The 16387-nt window shown below is 56.0% G+C and overlaps 1 protein-coding gene across 2 annotated transcripts in view; it reads right to left on the reverse strand.

The window, feature by feature from the left end:
• The window catches only part of AP2A2 (adaptor related protein complex 2 subunit alpha 2), a 63572-nt gene that overhangs the window by 15825 nt on the left and 31360 nt on the right, over positions 1–16387 (reverse strand). The window contains exons 3-8 of one of the 2 annotated variants that reach the window (XM_082660455.1): positions 13922–14064; positions 12357–12550; positions 8753–8882; positions 5576–5677; positions 1606–1714; positions 144–291 (exon numbers count right to left, since the gene is read on the reverse strand). In XM_082660455.1, coding sequence (XP_082516581.1) covers positions 144–291; positions 1606–1714; positions 5576–5677; positions 8753–8882; positions 12357–12550; positions 13922–14064 — 826 coding nt within the window. Of the gene's footprint in view, positions 1–143; positions 295–1605; positions 1715–5575; positions 5678–8752; positions 8883–12356; positions 12551–13921; positions 14065–16387 lie in introns of both variants that reach the window. The other variant, XM_082660454.1, reaches the window with a different exon arrangement.

Below are 16387 nucleotides of genomic sequence, written 5' to 3' on the forward strand. Positions count from 1 at the left end.
GGATGCCCAAGAGAAGCAGGGCAGCCGTCTGGGGGAAGTAAGACCACGGCAGTCACGCTCACGGCGTGGAGGGTCTGAGGCCGGAATGCGCACGGGGTGGCCCGCCAGGGAGGGTGGCGTGGGGCCCAGGCCGCGGGGCCCACCTGTCGTGGTGGATGATAAGGCTGATGGCCTCGAAGAGCACGGCGTTCTTGGCGTTGGAGTGCTGCACCTTCTTGGACTTGGGCGGCTCCTGGGCTTTGTTCAGAATCGTCTCCAGGCACTCGGTCAGGCGGCCTCGCACTGCAGGGTCTTCTGGGCGAGACAGACAGACGTTGGCCTGGCTCCCCTTGGCCCACACGGCCGCCCCGCCTGAGTATTGGTACTCTTCATCTCACAACCCCAAAACGAAGGGCGAGGACCCCTACTCAAACCGTGTGGCTGCTTAAAATAAGAGGATTTGCCAGCCAGGGTAGCTACTCATACATTTTAACACAAATAACATACACAAGTTTTTGCTGAAATATAGATTATATAAGTCAAGGAAAATAAAATCTCAGAGACATGGACAAAACACATGATGTCAAAGTTTGAGGGAAGGGGGGGCAAAAGGTTTTTTCCTCTACCTGCTATTACCAATAGAAATAGAGAAAACAGTCTGAAGAGCAATAAAATGAGAAAGAAAAAATTTTAAGTTCTAGTCAAACCAGAAGAAAAGAAATAATGCACCAAAAAAAAGACTGAGAAAGCAATAAAAATACCAGAACTCCAGAAACTGTTGCAGCGCATCTAAGGCACCTGCCCAACCACCAGCTGTTCAGGGAGGGCGGGCCCTGCGCACCCGAGTGGACGGAGGGCAGGGCTCCCAAAGCCGCCCCGGGGTTGGGGGCAGGGGCCTGAAAGGAGGAGGAGGGTGATGAGATCCACCCCCATCGGGGGTCGGAGTCGCCCCAGATCTCGGAATAAAGGAGGCAGAGGTCAGTTCCACGGAGAGAACTACTGCCGCAGGAGAGATGGGGGCAGCCGGTGGGCGGGAGTGGGAGGCAACGGCGGGGTCCCGCTCCCACGCGAGGGCTCTGCCGCAGGGCGTGCAACTCACGCTTTAGTATAGAACAGACTCAGAATGGAAAGTTACTGGAATTAACAAAGACATACCTTGTACAAACACAAATGAAGATTATAAGGTAAAGGTTACAACAACAAAACCATCCGTGTAGAGGCAGTTTGGAAGTACTGGACGCAAATTCTCTTGTGCATTTGTCAACCAGGAGATTCCGTTTCTAGATACCTACCATACTAGTCAAATGTAACGCTGTAGAATAAAACACGAGCGTAACAACATCCGTGATGCGTACTTTAAGGTTACAGATCGTTAACAACTTAGGATGTAAGGTTTCAAACAGTTTCCAGAATTATTTGTAAAAGCAGCGATCACCCCGAGCCGCACCAAAATTGTGATTTCTCTACCAGCTGCTGGGGAAAGCCAAGAGCCATGGCAGCATCACAGAAAGATCCAGAGAACAAGAGCCAGCACCGGAGAGGACTTTAAAGGTAGCCAACGAGAGCCCTAACCCTAAAACGCTGCAGGAAACCCCTGCGGAGAGGCCTCTGCTGCACGGCTGTCACCTGGGGGCGGGTAGCACTGCAGCAGCCTCAGAAGTTTGACTGATAGCCAGGGAGCCGGGACGAAATAGTACGTGTAATCCTGGAGATCTGTGGAGGCCGACGTCACGATCTGCAAAACAGCACAGGGGGATGAGACACCACGGGCAGGTGTGCTGAGAGCGTGCGGCACACTTGTCTGTGTCTGAAGGGCAGGAGCACAGGCGCCCAGGCCCCAGGAGGAGCCACTGCGCGATGACGCCCCTCCCCTGCAGGACACAAACCCTGGGCACCCGACCCCGAGAGCACAAGAGCGACGCTGCACTCAGTACAGAGTTCTTGGAGCCTAGACTGGGAAAGTGCATTCAACGCAGAAGGGAGGCCTTCAGTCATCAGCCCTGCACCCACACCGCCCCGAGCACAGGCCCCGCTGTGAGCTGCCCAGGCCCAAAAGCAAGCGGCCTCCCATCACGCTGCCACCCGCCTGTCCCACGCAGTCTGGGCAGGACAGACACCCCCTCAGCCTCCTGAACACGGGACTGTCCCTTAAGGCAGCACACGCCCACCAACACGCAGCCCAGCACCTCCCCACGTCCTGCGTCTGGGAGCTCGGAGCGGCTGCTGTCACAAAGCTCGCAGCGGCGAGCGACACTAGGTCATGAGTGACCTGGGACGCGGCCACTCCTGCAGTGGGTGAACTCCAAGCCGTGTAAAGCACTGACGGGACCAGCAGAAGCAGGTGCAGGCGCACCGAGTGGTAGAAGGACCGCGCCATCGCATGGACACAGCCAGCCTTTCGAACACATCTCATGCAGCTAACACCACACTTAGAGACAAGCTTACAGCTTTAAATGCACACAATGAAACAAATAGAGAAACAAAAGCATTGAATTCATCTCAAAGGTTCGGAAAGAGACCAGCAAATTAAGCCAAAGAAAGCAGAGAAAACAACAAAGACATAATAAGCAGAAAGTAATAAGGTAGAAAAATCAAAACAGGATCAACAAAGTCCGAAGAAATTCTTATACAGGATCACACCTGGTGAGATTAATTCTTACACAGGATCACACCTGGTGAGATTAATTCTTACACAGGATCACACCTGACGAGATTAATTCTTACACAGGATCACACCTGGTGAGATTAATTCTTACACAGGATCACACCTGACGAGATTAATTCTTACACAGGATCACACCTGACGAGATTAATTCTTACACAGCATCACACCTGGTGAGATTAATCAAGCAAAGAACGAAAAGGGCGAACACCCAGCGTCAAAATGGAGAAGGGAGGCCTCACCGTGAAGCCGGCACACAGAGTAACTTCCGGCCAACGTGTCTGAGTATTCACACAAGTTAGCAAATGTCAAGAACTGAATCTGAATTGAATGCATAATTAGAAGTTGTCTCACAAAGAAAACCCTAAATTCAAACGGCTTCATCAGTTAACCAATGATAAAAATGTTAGCAAAGACACAGAAAGGAATTTCCTTAATGTAGCAAAGAGAAGGAACACCGACAAAACCAGCCTAAGTCGTGCTTAACAGTGAAACATCGCAGACCTTCCCTTCGAGAGCAGAAACAAGACACCGATTATCTCTCATATTCAACACTGCAGTGGAGGTCGGGATTGGAGCCGTAAAGCAGAAAGTATAAACAAACATGGCCTGGGAAAGGGGAAAACTGCCATTGTCCACAGACCACATGACGGGGTACAGAGAAGGCCCAAAGCAATCCACGTATAAATTACCAAAATTAATAGGTGAGTTTGGCAAAATTGCCAACATCAAGGGCAATATACAAAAACCAACTGTGCAAACAAGCATTTTATACTATATTATACTATTGTATAATAACATTTTTAGGGTACCATTGAGAATAGCATTTTTTAAATAAAGTATATAAAGACAAGTTGAATAAAAAATAAAAGAACCTCTACTCGAGAAGTTGAAACATTTTTGAGAAAAATTAAAGACTAAGTAAATGGAGAGAAACACCATGGTCACAGATTGAAAATCTCAATACTACATAGATTTGAATTCTCCCAAAACTGACCTACAGATTAAAGGCAGCCCCAGTAGGATTCTGTTGAGTGGGGGAACACTGGCCCCACTAAACATCAAATTAGCCCAAAGTCACACCACTGGTGCAAAGATGTACAGAGAAACCAAGGGAGTGCAGCACAGACCCGGCCGCTGGTGTGGGACCGAGGGCAGCGCAGAGTCTGCAGGGAGAAAGCGGCACCACACAGACACACCTGCCCCAGGTCGATCGTCAACCTGCACGCGAGCCCTCAGAACAGGGAACAACCTCAGACATTTACGGACACGAAGACATTAACCATGCGGGAAAGGATTAGTAAGTCTGACTATATTAAAATGTGGAATTTCTGATCACAGAAGACTTCATAAGAGACTGAAACGGCAAGTTACATAGCAGGACAAGATTTTTAAACACAGAGTAGGCTGAACTATACGAAGGTGGCATTTTTGTAGATCAATAATGATTAAAAGTTGGCAATTTTGTTTGGTTCAACCCAATCTAACCAACAAAGTGCTCATATCTACAGTATATAAAGGGGGCTTCCCTGGCGGTCCAGTGGATAAGACTCCTCACTTCCAGCACTTCCACTGCAGGGGGCCCAGGTTCGATCCCTGGTCGGGAACTAAGATCCCACACGCCACGTGACGTGACCAAAAAAATAAGTAAATATAAATGTAAAAATAAATACAAGGGGCTTCCCTGGTGGCGCAGTGGTTGGAAGTCCGCCTGCCGATGCAGGGGACACGGGTTCGTGCCCCAGTCTGGGAGGATCCCACATGCCGCGGAGCGGCTGGGCCCGTGAGCCATGGCCGCTGAGCCTGCGTGTCCGGAGCCTGTGCTCCGCAACAGGAGAGGCCACAACAGTGAGAGGCCCGCATACCAAAAACAAACAAACAAACAAATAAATAAATACAAAATTAAGGTAAATTAACAAAATAAAATAAGAACTTCTATAAAACAACAAAAAAGACAACGCCATGGGAAAATAGGTGAAAAGACTGAAGAGGCTCTTCACAAAAGAAGGTATTCAAAAAGCTAGCAGACGTGCAAAGCTGCCCCAGCTCGCAGATAAGCAGGAAAGCGTAGACCAGATCACAATGCGAGGTGGCCCCCGGCGCTGGGCAGGGGGCAGGCCCGTCACAGTCACCTCCAGGGGGATGGCTAAGTGCTGGACAAGACGAGGCACAGGCGGGTGGGGCACAGACACTGCACGGCAGCAGGGATCAACCATCGGCACTCGAAACAATTCGCCAACTTCACATGTCGAGCAAAGCAAGCCAATCATAAAACAACATATACTGTGTGATCTTGTCACACAAAATTTAAAGTGCAGAGCTGAACGCAGTTTGAGGACGCTCCCTCCCTGTAGCGGGGCCAGGGGCTGAGCTGCTCTGCTCTGTGCACTTGGCCCCGCAAACAGGGCATTTCTGACAAAAAGGTCGAAAGAGAGGGAAGGGTAAGCTGTGAAAAAGTGAGAGAGTGGCATGGACATATATACACTACCAAACGTAAGGTAGATAGCTAGTGGGAAGCAGCCGCGTGGCACAGGGAGATCAGCTCGGTGCTTTGTGACCGCCTGGAGAGGTGGGATAGGGAGGGTGGGAGGGAGGGAGACGCAAGAGGGAGGAGATACGGGAACATATGTATGTGTACAACTGATTCACTTTGTTATAAAGCAGAAACTAACACACCATTGTAAAGCAATTATACTCCAATAAAGATGTAAAAAAATATATATTAAAAACATTTAAAAAAACTTTTTTTAATTAAAAAAATTTTTTTAAAAAAAGGTCGAAAGAAAAGCCAATCAGCTATGAACCGAGACTCATTTCCACCCCTGAACTTACAAAGTGACCCAAACATCTTGCATTCCAAAAAGTACATACATTAATTAGAGAAAATAACTAAGACCAAAACCCACCGAGTTCCGTTCCCCTCGACGGACTTACTCTGCTTAACCTGGAGACGGCCAGAGACACAGAGGTTTTAAACTCTTCCGGGTTCTTCTGTGCTAAGGTGGTGATGAGGCTGGCGGCGGCAGTCACCACACCCTGAGAGGAGACACACACACGTTTAGACGCCAAAGCTCCTGACGACACCCTCTCATTTTAAACTCCTTTTCTAAACAGAACTTTAAATTCAGAAGAGCAAACGCAGAGGCAGCCCAGGGCCACCTCGGGCCCACTCTGATCAGCTCCCAATGTGCTTAGAAAGCAAGGTGCACACTTGGTTGTTTTCTTGTTCTAGTGTCTCTCTGAAAACTGGGAAATCCAGCACCCCTCTAGCCCAGACCCTGCCTCAGCGAAGGCCAGCGCGGGGCAGCGGCTCCGGGCCCCAGTCTCCCCCCCGCGTCGCCTGCCTCTGCGCTCGCTGCCCCGATCTAGATCATTCCGGGTGGACACACCGTGTTCAGACTCACATCAATCTTTACAACCCCAAACTGAGATCGTGTAAAACAGCAACTGAAAAGCCCATTTTTCCCCATTTTGAAGGGGTCGTCCAAGCCGTGTCTCTGCCCTCTGTCCTGAAAGCACCACCGGGCCTGGACGAGACCTGACCCTCCCCACGGAGGCCCGCGGAACCCTGGCCTCAGCACACGGGGACCTTCCACGCAGCCCAGGGGAGTCTCTATCGTCATCCTGGGACACTAGTATTTACTCCCAGTAACTCATGTCTCCTGGAGGGAGACGCTGGTTAGGTAGAGAAGGTCTCTTGCAAATATAAGAAAGAAAAGACAAAACGAATGACACCCATTGACAAAAACGGGTGTAAAGATGCAAACAAACCCCCTCGAATCATCAGTAATCCCTCCAGCCCCCCCACCCCCACTCCCGAGCCCCTCCCCCACCCCCACTCCCGAGCCCGCGGGAGAAGGTGGCAGAGTTTCTGCAGCCGAGGCGGGGTCAGGTCCAGCACCACAGCGACCTCATCAGAGGCCACCGCTGTGCTGTTCTTTCGTCTTTCTGATGGAAACGCGAAAGCCACGCTAAAGAAACGGGTCTAACTGGCCTCACTGTCCACATCTCAGTGGGCGATAAGGGCCAAACACAGAGCTTTAACAAACTGGCGTTTGCAACACGCAGGGCAGAGTCTCTTTCACCGTGGCTTCTGAGTGTTTGGGACACAGCCTGCTTCCCCAGGAAGATTCACCTGAGGGATGAATCAGGAAACATTCTGACAGAAGTCAGTTGGGGCTGGTTGGCTCCTGAGGTGCAGCTTCTCACCTTCCCTGCGCGCCCGCAGGGTCTCTGCAGGAAGGCGGTGTGAGGAGAGGGCTGGGGGGCCCACGCAGCCGTGGCTCTGCAGGCCCCAGCCCTCAACCCCCGACCCGGGCCGCCTCCTCTCCCCCCTCGGGACACCGCTCGGGCCGCACACGACTAAGGGAGGGCCAGGCCTGGCGCAGGGCTCTGTACATCACAGCCCTCCCGCCTCTTCCGCTGCTCTCGGAAGGGCTTGCTCCCTCTGGGTGGGCGAGTGACACTCTTCCTGAGGTTTCCTGACCTTGAGACCAAAGAAGCCAAATCTCACACCTTTGGTGGCAAAGTCAGGAGGTGTGCGTCAAGAAGCCACAGCCCCGCGGAGGGCAGAGAGCAGGTGCAGAGAGCAGCAGAGGTGAAGGGAGAGCTGGCCGGTGGACGCGGCCACACCCTGGGCTGGCTGAGACGCCCCTCCACCTCGCCCAACGCAAGCTGGGCTCCTGTGGCCTAGAACCACAAAGGCGCCAAGCAGTGCACCTGGCAACAGAGCCGGGTACGTGAAAATACAAAAGCGAACCCAACAGCCGGGCACAGAATCGTCCAAGGAGGAGAGCCTCCTGGCCGGCGAGACACGGCTCCACCACCCTGGAAAGCGCTCGGTGTGGGCGTCGCTGGCCTTGGGCCTCGGCACCTGTCAGCATGTGGCTGCAGAAGGCTCCCCCGACAAGGCAGGAGTGATGACAACTCCTGGTAAAATGCCACGAACCATAGCCAATAACGCCTGCTCAGAGCACTGGGCCGCGTCCCCGCCACACCTGGGCTCTGGACGGCCCTGCCCCGGCCCTGCCTTGCCGTCGGCTCCGGGTTCAAGCCCGGACCTGTGTGAAGCCGTCCAACCTCTCTGAGCCTCAGTTTCCTCGTCTGCAAAACTGGAAAACGCCCCACGGCCTCCAGCCTGGCCGCCTGACTCCACGGCAGGGCCTGAACCCGAAGAGGTGGAGCATGGCCCGGCACGCGAGGCCCGCATGTGAACGCTGCGGCCCGAGGCCCCCGCCCCCGCAGCACGGCCTGCAGACGCCCCCTCCCCTCCGAGGAAGGGCTGCCCTATGCAGACTCGAACATTCCTGGTAAGCGTGGGAAACGACGGAGGGCCAGCTCGCCGGGCAGCCCAACAGGCAAGCCACCCAACCACCAGCTCTCATCTCTGAGTCTACATATGCCGATGGGTTACTTTTCATTTAATCTTTAAGGGAAATTTCTCTTCTGGGAAACAATGGAGTAACCAGCTAATGTGCTAACACCTATCAGCTCAGCAGGAAATTCTGTGTGGAACCTCGATTCTCTCGTTTGTACAACGGGATTCCGGCAGGACAAGGCCACTCTGTCCAGCATCATTTCCTACTCGGCCCCGCCTCCCGGTGTCAGCGTGGACAAGGGCCCATGACTCACGGCCAACCACAGCCAGCGAATCGCTCCACATCTCCCTGCCCTGGCCTGCGACACGGGGAGGGCTCGGGCCCGGCTCGTGCACCAGCTATGTGCATTAGGCAGCCTGCACGCCAGAGCCTGGGGGCTACAGGACAGCCCTCTGACAGCCTTAAACAGGGTGAGGACAGGCACGCCTTGTGAAGCCCTCAGTGGACGCAGTGTTTCCAGAAGATGCTGGGCTGTGCCTTGTTCGTCCCTGCAGCCGGCAAGCTGGAGACCCTCCAACGCCTGGTGACAGGGTGAGCCAGAGACCCTGTCCAGTCCACCCTGTCCCCAGGGCAGGGGCTCCCGACCCCTAACCACAGGCGCTCCCAGGCTCGATGGACGGGTCGTGGACGTCGCCCCAAGCATCTCGGAAGTCACACACAGCTGCTCGCACCGCACTGGCCCGAAAGAGGCTGCTCCACGGGAGGGGCTGCACACTGGCCCAGAGGCACCTACCAAATGCTGGTCGTTGAGGAGGTGCACCACGCGGGACGTCCAGTCGCCCATGGGGACGAGGTCGGGAGACGTCCTGTACAAGCGCAGCAGGCACAGGGCGGCGCTCTGCTTCACGCTGTCCATGGTGTCTCTGCAAGACAGACAGCAGTCACTCCTGGGCACAGCGGCGAGCCCGGCCCAGAGCCCACGGACAACACCCCAGTCACCACAGAAGCAGAGGTGCACCCGTGCGGGGGCTGGAGGGACACTCGGGACAAGGCCGCGTCAAGCTCTCCACGCAACAAGCTCAGGCCCACCTCTCGCGATGGGTCTTGGTGGGGACCACGCCTGCACAGTGACAGACAGCCGTCTGCTCGAGGGGCCACCTCCACGGACGTCGCCCCGAACACGGTGTACGGGAAGGGGTCCTGCCACCGCTAACCTGCTCCTCGCCGAAGCAGCAATTCCCAAGTGCTGTGCACAACCTCAGCTACGCAGGCTGACAGCTAACGTTCCAATAACTAATAACTGAATTACAGTATTTTTTTTCATTTCTTTTCTAGTTATTTTTATTTTTGGCTGTGTTGGGTCTTTGTTGCTGCGCGCAGACTTTCTCCGGTTTCGGAGAGCGGGGGCTACCCTTCATTGCAGTGTGCTGGCTTCTTATTGTGGTGGCTTCTCTTGTTGCGGAGCATGGGCTCTAGGTGTGCGGGCTTCAGTAGTTGTGACAAGTGGGCTCAGTAGTTGTGGCTCGTGGGCTCTAGAGCACAGGCTCAGTAGTTGCGGTGCACAGGCTTAGTTGCTCCATGGCATGTGGGATCTTCCCGGACCAGGGCTCAAACCCGTGTCCCCTGCATTGGCAGGCGGATTCTTAACCACTACGCCACCAGGGAAGCCCCCAATAGCAGTATTTTTTAAGCTCACTTAATAACACAGAGTCCAAAGGGGAGAGTATCAGAGAGCCTTGCACGGCCATGGCGCCCCGTGTCCACCTAGAGATCTCCTCCCCTACACACCCGGCGGGCGCCTAGGGAACAACCGCAGCTACGCTGGGCAAGGGGCATCTGGAGGGTTCCTGTCCTGGTTTTCGTGCTGACCGAGGACAGAGACGGTCCCAACGCTGTTTACCCCTCCTCCTCCCAGACCCTAGCCAAACGCTGCCATGCAGCCGGGCAAGCAGCAGGCCCACCGAGGAGCGTTCCAGAGGAGGCCACAAAACACGTCTGAGAAGAACTGTCCACGCCCCCTAAGTGCTGACAGAAGCAGTGGGGTTCCCGTTCCGTGGAGGGAAGAGCAGGGTTTGGGGGCTGTCATTACCATTTACCTCCTTTTAGCTCTTTTGTTCCTAAATAACTCCCAACGGATATGACAAACCCCTAAACTACCCCCCATTCCATGCCAAAGAAAAATTACTTCAGTAAAAATTTCTCTCTTGGATGTAAACCCTCCGGGGAGCAGGGGCAGACGCCTGTCCCTCTCTCTGGCCCCGCGCCGCGTGCTCCAGGAGCGGCGGGCAGCGGCAACCTCCAGGCCTCGCGGCCTCCTGGGTGTCTGCCGTCTGCGCCCACACACTGCGGCTGAAAGAAGCCGGCCGGTTTCTACTGCGGGGTCTACCAGCTGGCAGCCCACCCTACCCGTACAGCCGCTGCTGGTGGGAACACCGGAGGACGGTGCAAAGCAAGGAGACCGCTGCCCCCTGAGCTTCAACTCTGTCTCCAGTCAAGGCCCAGAGCTCAGTCCCGGCCTGGAGGGCGCCCCATCGTCCCTCCCTCCCCGACCTCCCGGCTCTGCCCCGCCGCCCTCAGCCTTGCAGCTCCACGCCCAGGCACCTCCGTCCCCACAACTCCACTTTGAGTCTATTTGGTCGCTGGATTTCAAGCGTTGGTCATTTGTTTCAAGGAGGGCTCACAGGTCCACACAACCTGAGCTTCTGGGGCGAGAGCGGCTGCCTGTGATGCTGACACTGAGAGAACGAGGCCAGCTCCCCGCACACCCCTCAGCAATCTTCCTGCTGCAGGCTCTCTTCTCCACCTCGGGCTCCGCCCCTCCAGGCTGTGTCTCAGCACACACCCTTCTGTGTCCTTTCAACCTGCAGTGCAATCCACCCTTTACTTCAGGGAAGTGTTCTGGAATTATCTGAACACTTTCAGAGATTACCTCTGTTTCACATTCCACTCATCCAACAGGTATTTATTGAGCGCTTACTACACACCAGGCATTGTCAAAATGCTAGAAAGAAGGCAACAGTCACAGTGAGCCAAAGCTCTGATCCCGGGGAACTTGCTTCTGAAAGCAGAGACCGGCAACCCGCAGCCAGGTTAGCTGTGCACCGGGCAGGGGCGGGGCTGCACGAGGGGGTCAGGACCCTGAGGCACAGCTGCCTCCTGACTGGCTCCAACCTCCAGCCCCACCTGCCCCTCTGGCCCACTCTGATCATACCACGTCTTTCTCCCACCTCGGTGACGTAATTCTCAGGGCACCCGCCATGTTCTCTGCGTCTTCCGGTTCACAGGTGTGTAACGGTGTCACCTTGGTTCTCCACGTGCTTCCAATCAGCTCTGCCACCCCTCCCCTGTGCTCGTGCTACTGTGCGTCCACCGCCTCTGAGCTCTCACATTCGGGACCGCTTTTTCCATCAGGCAGTTCCGTGACCTCTCTTCCAGCCTGGCTCCTCCGTCTGCCTCTGGTGTGACACGCCGGTGGCACTCCTCCAGGCCTGCAGCCACACACCCGACACTCCCCGGGCCTGTGGCCACCCTGCCACTGCACTGCTTCTTGCTCACGGCCAAGGTGCTCCGTCCTGCACAGCTGCCACCTCGGGCTGATCATTCTCTGTGCACCGTAGGGGGTATAGCTGCATGCCTGGGCTCCACCCATGAGATGTCAGGAAAACACCCTTTGTGGTGACAACCAAACATGCTGGGGCAACACCACTCATTGAGAACCAGGCGTCTACACCCACGTGCTCTGGTGAGGTGTGGGTACGCTTCCCGACAGCCTCCCAGCCTCTCCACTGCGCTGTCTGAGGGTCGTTCCCACTCCCCCGCGGCCCCGTCCCCCACGGCCCCACCCCCGCGGCCAGAGGAGCTGGAGTTGCCGAGTCCTGCTCCACCTGCTCGCTGGTTGTCCCACAGAACCCAGTCCCCTGAGTCCTGACGCGCCCCCTGGGCTGGGACCCTATTCAGCCAGCCGTGCTGCCCGGGTGTGGGCTCTGTGTCACCTTCGCAAGGTGCAGCGTGTCCTGGAACAGGAGGGGGGCCCGCCTCCGCCACGCCCCGTGGCCCAGCCCGGCACAGCGCTGTTGGAAACTCTTCCAGACCTGCCTGCTCAGCCCCACTCAGCTCCCCTCCAGATTGGAGAGGGTGGGGGTGTGGGGTGCTGGGAAGTCTCAGGATTGGGGTGTGTGAACGCTTCTGCGAAAGGGCGAGAAGGGGCCCCGTGCCCGCAGGACGGCCGCGCTCCCTCTGCCTGGATGGAAGGTTCACCTGGCCTCCCCGTCTCCCCACCACGTGAGACGTGAGACGGGGAGGTTAGCTCACTCCATAAATCCTTCAACAGTCACACAGCTGATCTGTTTAACGTGAGAGGTGGCCACACTCTCAGCAGCAGGGCACCGGACACATACCCGGCTACGAGGATTTTAGGGATCTCCCCCGCGAACGCCTCGGCCATCTCCCGGCTGCCCACGTTGGCGATGCAGTGCAGGGCCAGGCCCGTGAAGGTGGGGTTGCGGCTGCCCAAGTCGTTCTTGACGGCGTTGTTGACCAGGCGGATCAGCTCCGAGTTGGAGTTCACCAGCACCGAGATGAACAGGTAGCCCTGGGTTCCAGAGGGGCGAGAGAGCACAGCGCTCGTGACAAGCCGAGTGCCTCGGACACCAGGCAGACCTCGGACACCTCGGCCGCCAGCAAGCCCCAGCACCATCTCATCTGCTCGGGGCGCTGCGGCCGTCAGGCCACGGAGGACCAGCTGCCTTCTGCTGAAAATGCCAGTTCTGTCCCCGGATTCCGCTGTGAACGATTCTGTGGGACGAACCTAAGAGGCACTGTCCCCAGCGGCATCAGACACCTTGGTGCCCCCATCCCACTCACCCATCCATGGGCACCTGTGCTCAGCACGGCCTGAACAGGATGGAAAGGCCCCGCCTCAGCTGGAACGGGGCCACTACGGCGATTTCCAGCAACCCGGCTGACTGCCGCTGTCCCCTCTCTCCACTCTGTCTCCAGGCCCCAGCTTCCGCTTACCACCAGGCCAAACTCCAGCCCCTTGTCACCCCCGCTGTCCACGCCCTCCCACGCGGGACACGCTGACCTCTCAGCCCCCGTCAGTCTCAGGAGGAGCTCACCGCCTTCCCTTCCGCGTACGCGCCTTGACTGGGTGCTGCGGCTCTGTCTGCCCTGGCCCCCGGTGCACCCCTTGGCCTCAGTCTCAGCTCAGGATGCCCCCCGGAAGCCCTCCCTATTAGCCACCCGCTTCTCAGGGTCTGGAGGGTTCTACACGCCTCTTTCACTGGGCACTGCCCACAGCTCTATTCTCTGTGTACAGGGCTGTCTGATGCCATCTCCCCCCTGGAACAGAGCAGGGTCCACATCTGCTTATGGTCGTAAGTCCCCAGGGACCCCCAGCACACTGCTGGGTCCGTGGCAGACACTCGATAAATTCCTGTTGAGTAAATACCAATACTTAACAGAACTCCTGGGGCATCTAGGGTATTTTTTCACTTTCTGTAAGTTAAATTTTTGGACAAGAGGAAAATGCTATTTTGTAACACTCAAGAAAACACACAAATCAGGTTACTCCAAGAGAATGCAGGGCTACAATTACAAAGCCTGGGGTGGGCAGGGCCCAGGCACTGGGCCAGCTGGGAGCAAGGCGAGGCCCGCCACCTGCGCTTGGCTCTTAAACCATGTGGGTGTGTGGGGCCTGGTTCAGAAACAGGCAGTGGCCGCAGGGGCCACTGGGTGAACTCATCTGTGACACGCGTCAGCAAGGCACTGAGGGGAAGGAAACGCTCTTCCCTGCCCTCTAAGGCGGACCCATGGGAAACGGCACCCCTCGCATCGAACGGGGGTTTGGTGCAGCTCCCACCGGAAGCCACGGGAAATCCCCAGACTAGACGGAAGGTGCAGAGAAAGAGCAGGACACTAAACGACCACCTGATGGGAAGAACCCCCGCCCCCGCGCACTCACGATCTGCTTCTCGGTGTATCTGTTGGAGCTGAGCAGATTCACGGCCTCCATGTGCCCGAAGTCGATGTCGTGGCCCAGCAGGAAGATGAAGAGCAGCTTGCACACATACTTCTTCTTGCTGTAGCCATCCAGGGCCTTGTCGCCTGCGGAAAGGAGGCGGGGGCAGGGCAGAAACAAGACAGCGGGACGTGAGGGGCCGGCCTCCAGGAGGCCAGTGTCGTGAGTGCGCGGTGTTGCTAAACCAGGCGCTGCACGTCGGAATCCTAATGTCCGGCTTCCCTGACAAAACAGAAGCCGGAACCCCTGCCTTCCCAGGACGGCCCCAGGGCCTCGTTCCCACCGGCCACAACCTTGCCAGGGCCGCCCTGTCTTAACCAGCAACTTAATCTTTTAAACATGTTTACTAATTTAGGCAGGTGAACACATTCTAAATAATCTTTCATTACACCCAGTTTTAGAACAAATCACCCACCCTAAAAGTCACACATAAAAGGACCAGAAGGGCTTCTGTGTCTTCACCCTAATCACAGCGTGACTACGCCTCTCACAGGAGATCACAGCAAGGCACCTTCAAGACGTGTCGCTGGCAGAGTATAAGATGCCATTTTAAAAAGGACCACTAAACCCTGCCATTTTAAATACCAGAGGTTCTTATTTCCCCTGAGAAGTGTAAAACGCTCCTTAGCAGATTACAAAGATGACAGCCAGAAAGGCTGCCGTCTTCCGAGCTGGGCATCACAGTGACGCCACTGCCACACTGTCAAGGGCCAGACATGGGAGCCAGGAAGACAATGACAGCAACGCTCCTCGTGGTACGGGGTCAGGTCACTCGTGCTCCAGGGACAAGCGCTGGCCGGCATCAAAGCGCTGTCTAGAAGAAAGAGGCACCCCACCAAGATTCCCCAGGGTGACAGTGATCAGGAGTCGGCCAGCCAGCTGGACACCTGGCACTGGGGAGCTCTGAGAAACCCTCCCTCCTTCTGAGCAGCAGACTGGCATATGATTCAATGACCAAACAACATAATGTCAGACCAGGTCTGGCTCCCACCCCCACCCCCACTCGCTCATCTGCCCGCTGCCCCCGAGGAGCCCAGCTCTGTCACTTCCTGGCTGGGACCCGTCCCCGTCTCCGTGGGAGAGCATCTGCAGACACAGGACACGCAGTCCACAGCAAGCAGCAGCCCCCGTCTCCTACCCACCCGGCCACCCCTCAAGAACCAGCCTGAATTCCATCACCTCTGAAAGCCTCCTTTGACAAGCAAGCCAAGAGGGCCGCCCCCTCCTCTCACCCCCTGGAGAGTGGTCCCTGCCACTCAGCCCAGGGAACAGCCGGCCAGACTGCGTGCTGGATGCGGCCTGGAGGCCAAAGGGGCTCTTTCTCTGCTGCTTCAGGACATGGACCCAGCGTCCCTCCCACAGCCCTGCCCAACGCTGGGAGACTTACAGACGCACACACTTGAAAGCCAAGCACACAAGAAGGTGAGGGCCACAGCGCAGGCAAGAACAGTCAAGGGTCTCGGCCCCGGTGCTGCCGTGACACGGGATAAGAGCCAGTGTCTCTAGGGAAACGCGTCTGAGCCCTGGTGACCGAATCCTTCTGGAGGACTTTTAACTGTGATCCTTTTTCACCCTTTCTCTCACTGAGACTGGCGTTCAACCCTGACCCTAACCCTCAACGAGTATCTTCTTATGTTCAAAGAAGTAAAAAGACTAAGATGCCAAGGATGGACAAGGAGGGCGCCCCTGTCGTCTTCTGGAGCTCAGTTAAAGCACGCCGCGGGCTGTGAGATGCTTCAGAACTGCTGGCACCAGGGTATTAACTCTTCCCTCCCCAGCATCCCCACAGACCTGGGGTGTCTTCTTCATCCTCATAGCACTTAACTGAATTCAATTGTTAAAAAAGGGAAACGCAGATTAAAACCACAGTCAGGTGTCGCTGCACACCCACTAGAAACACCAAGATTTAAAAGATTAACCATACCACGTGCTGGTAAGAACGTGGAGGGACTGGGAACTCACACACGGCTGGCGGGGGCACAAAATGATGCAGCCACTCTGGAAAACGTGTGGCAGGTTCTTAAAAGGTTAAACATCCACCTTCCACGTGGCCCGGCCACTCCATCCCCAGGTACCTTCCCAATGGGAACGACACCAGGCGTCCACACAAGTCCCGCACACCAGGACTCACAGCAGCTCCACGCCTAGCCGACAGCACAGGAACAAACCCAGACGCCCACCCTGGTGAGCCAGCGCACCGTGAGGCAACCCACCACGACGCGGGCAAACCCCAAACGCAAACGTAAGTCACAGCAAGCAGACACCAGAGGCCTCACACTGCCTGATTCCCTTCATGTGAAATTTCTAGGAAGAGCAGAAGTGCGGTGACAGAAGGAAGACCAGGGGCTGCTGGGGGCTGGGAAGGGTGTTAGGTGCAAAGGGACACGAGGGAACATTTTGGGGGGTGGG

Source organism: Grampus griseus (genome assembly GCF_964374135.1).
Source record: "Grampus griseus genome assembly, chromosome: 8".
Taxonomy (NCBI): domain Eukaryota; kingdom Metazoa; phylum Chordata; class Mammalia; order Artiodactyla; family Delphinidae; genus Grampus; species Grampus griseus.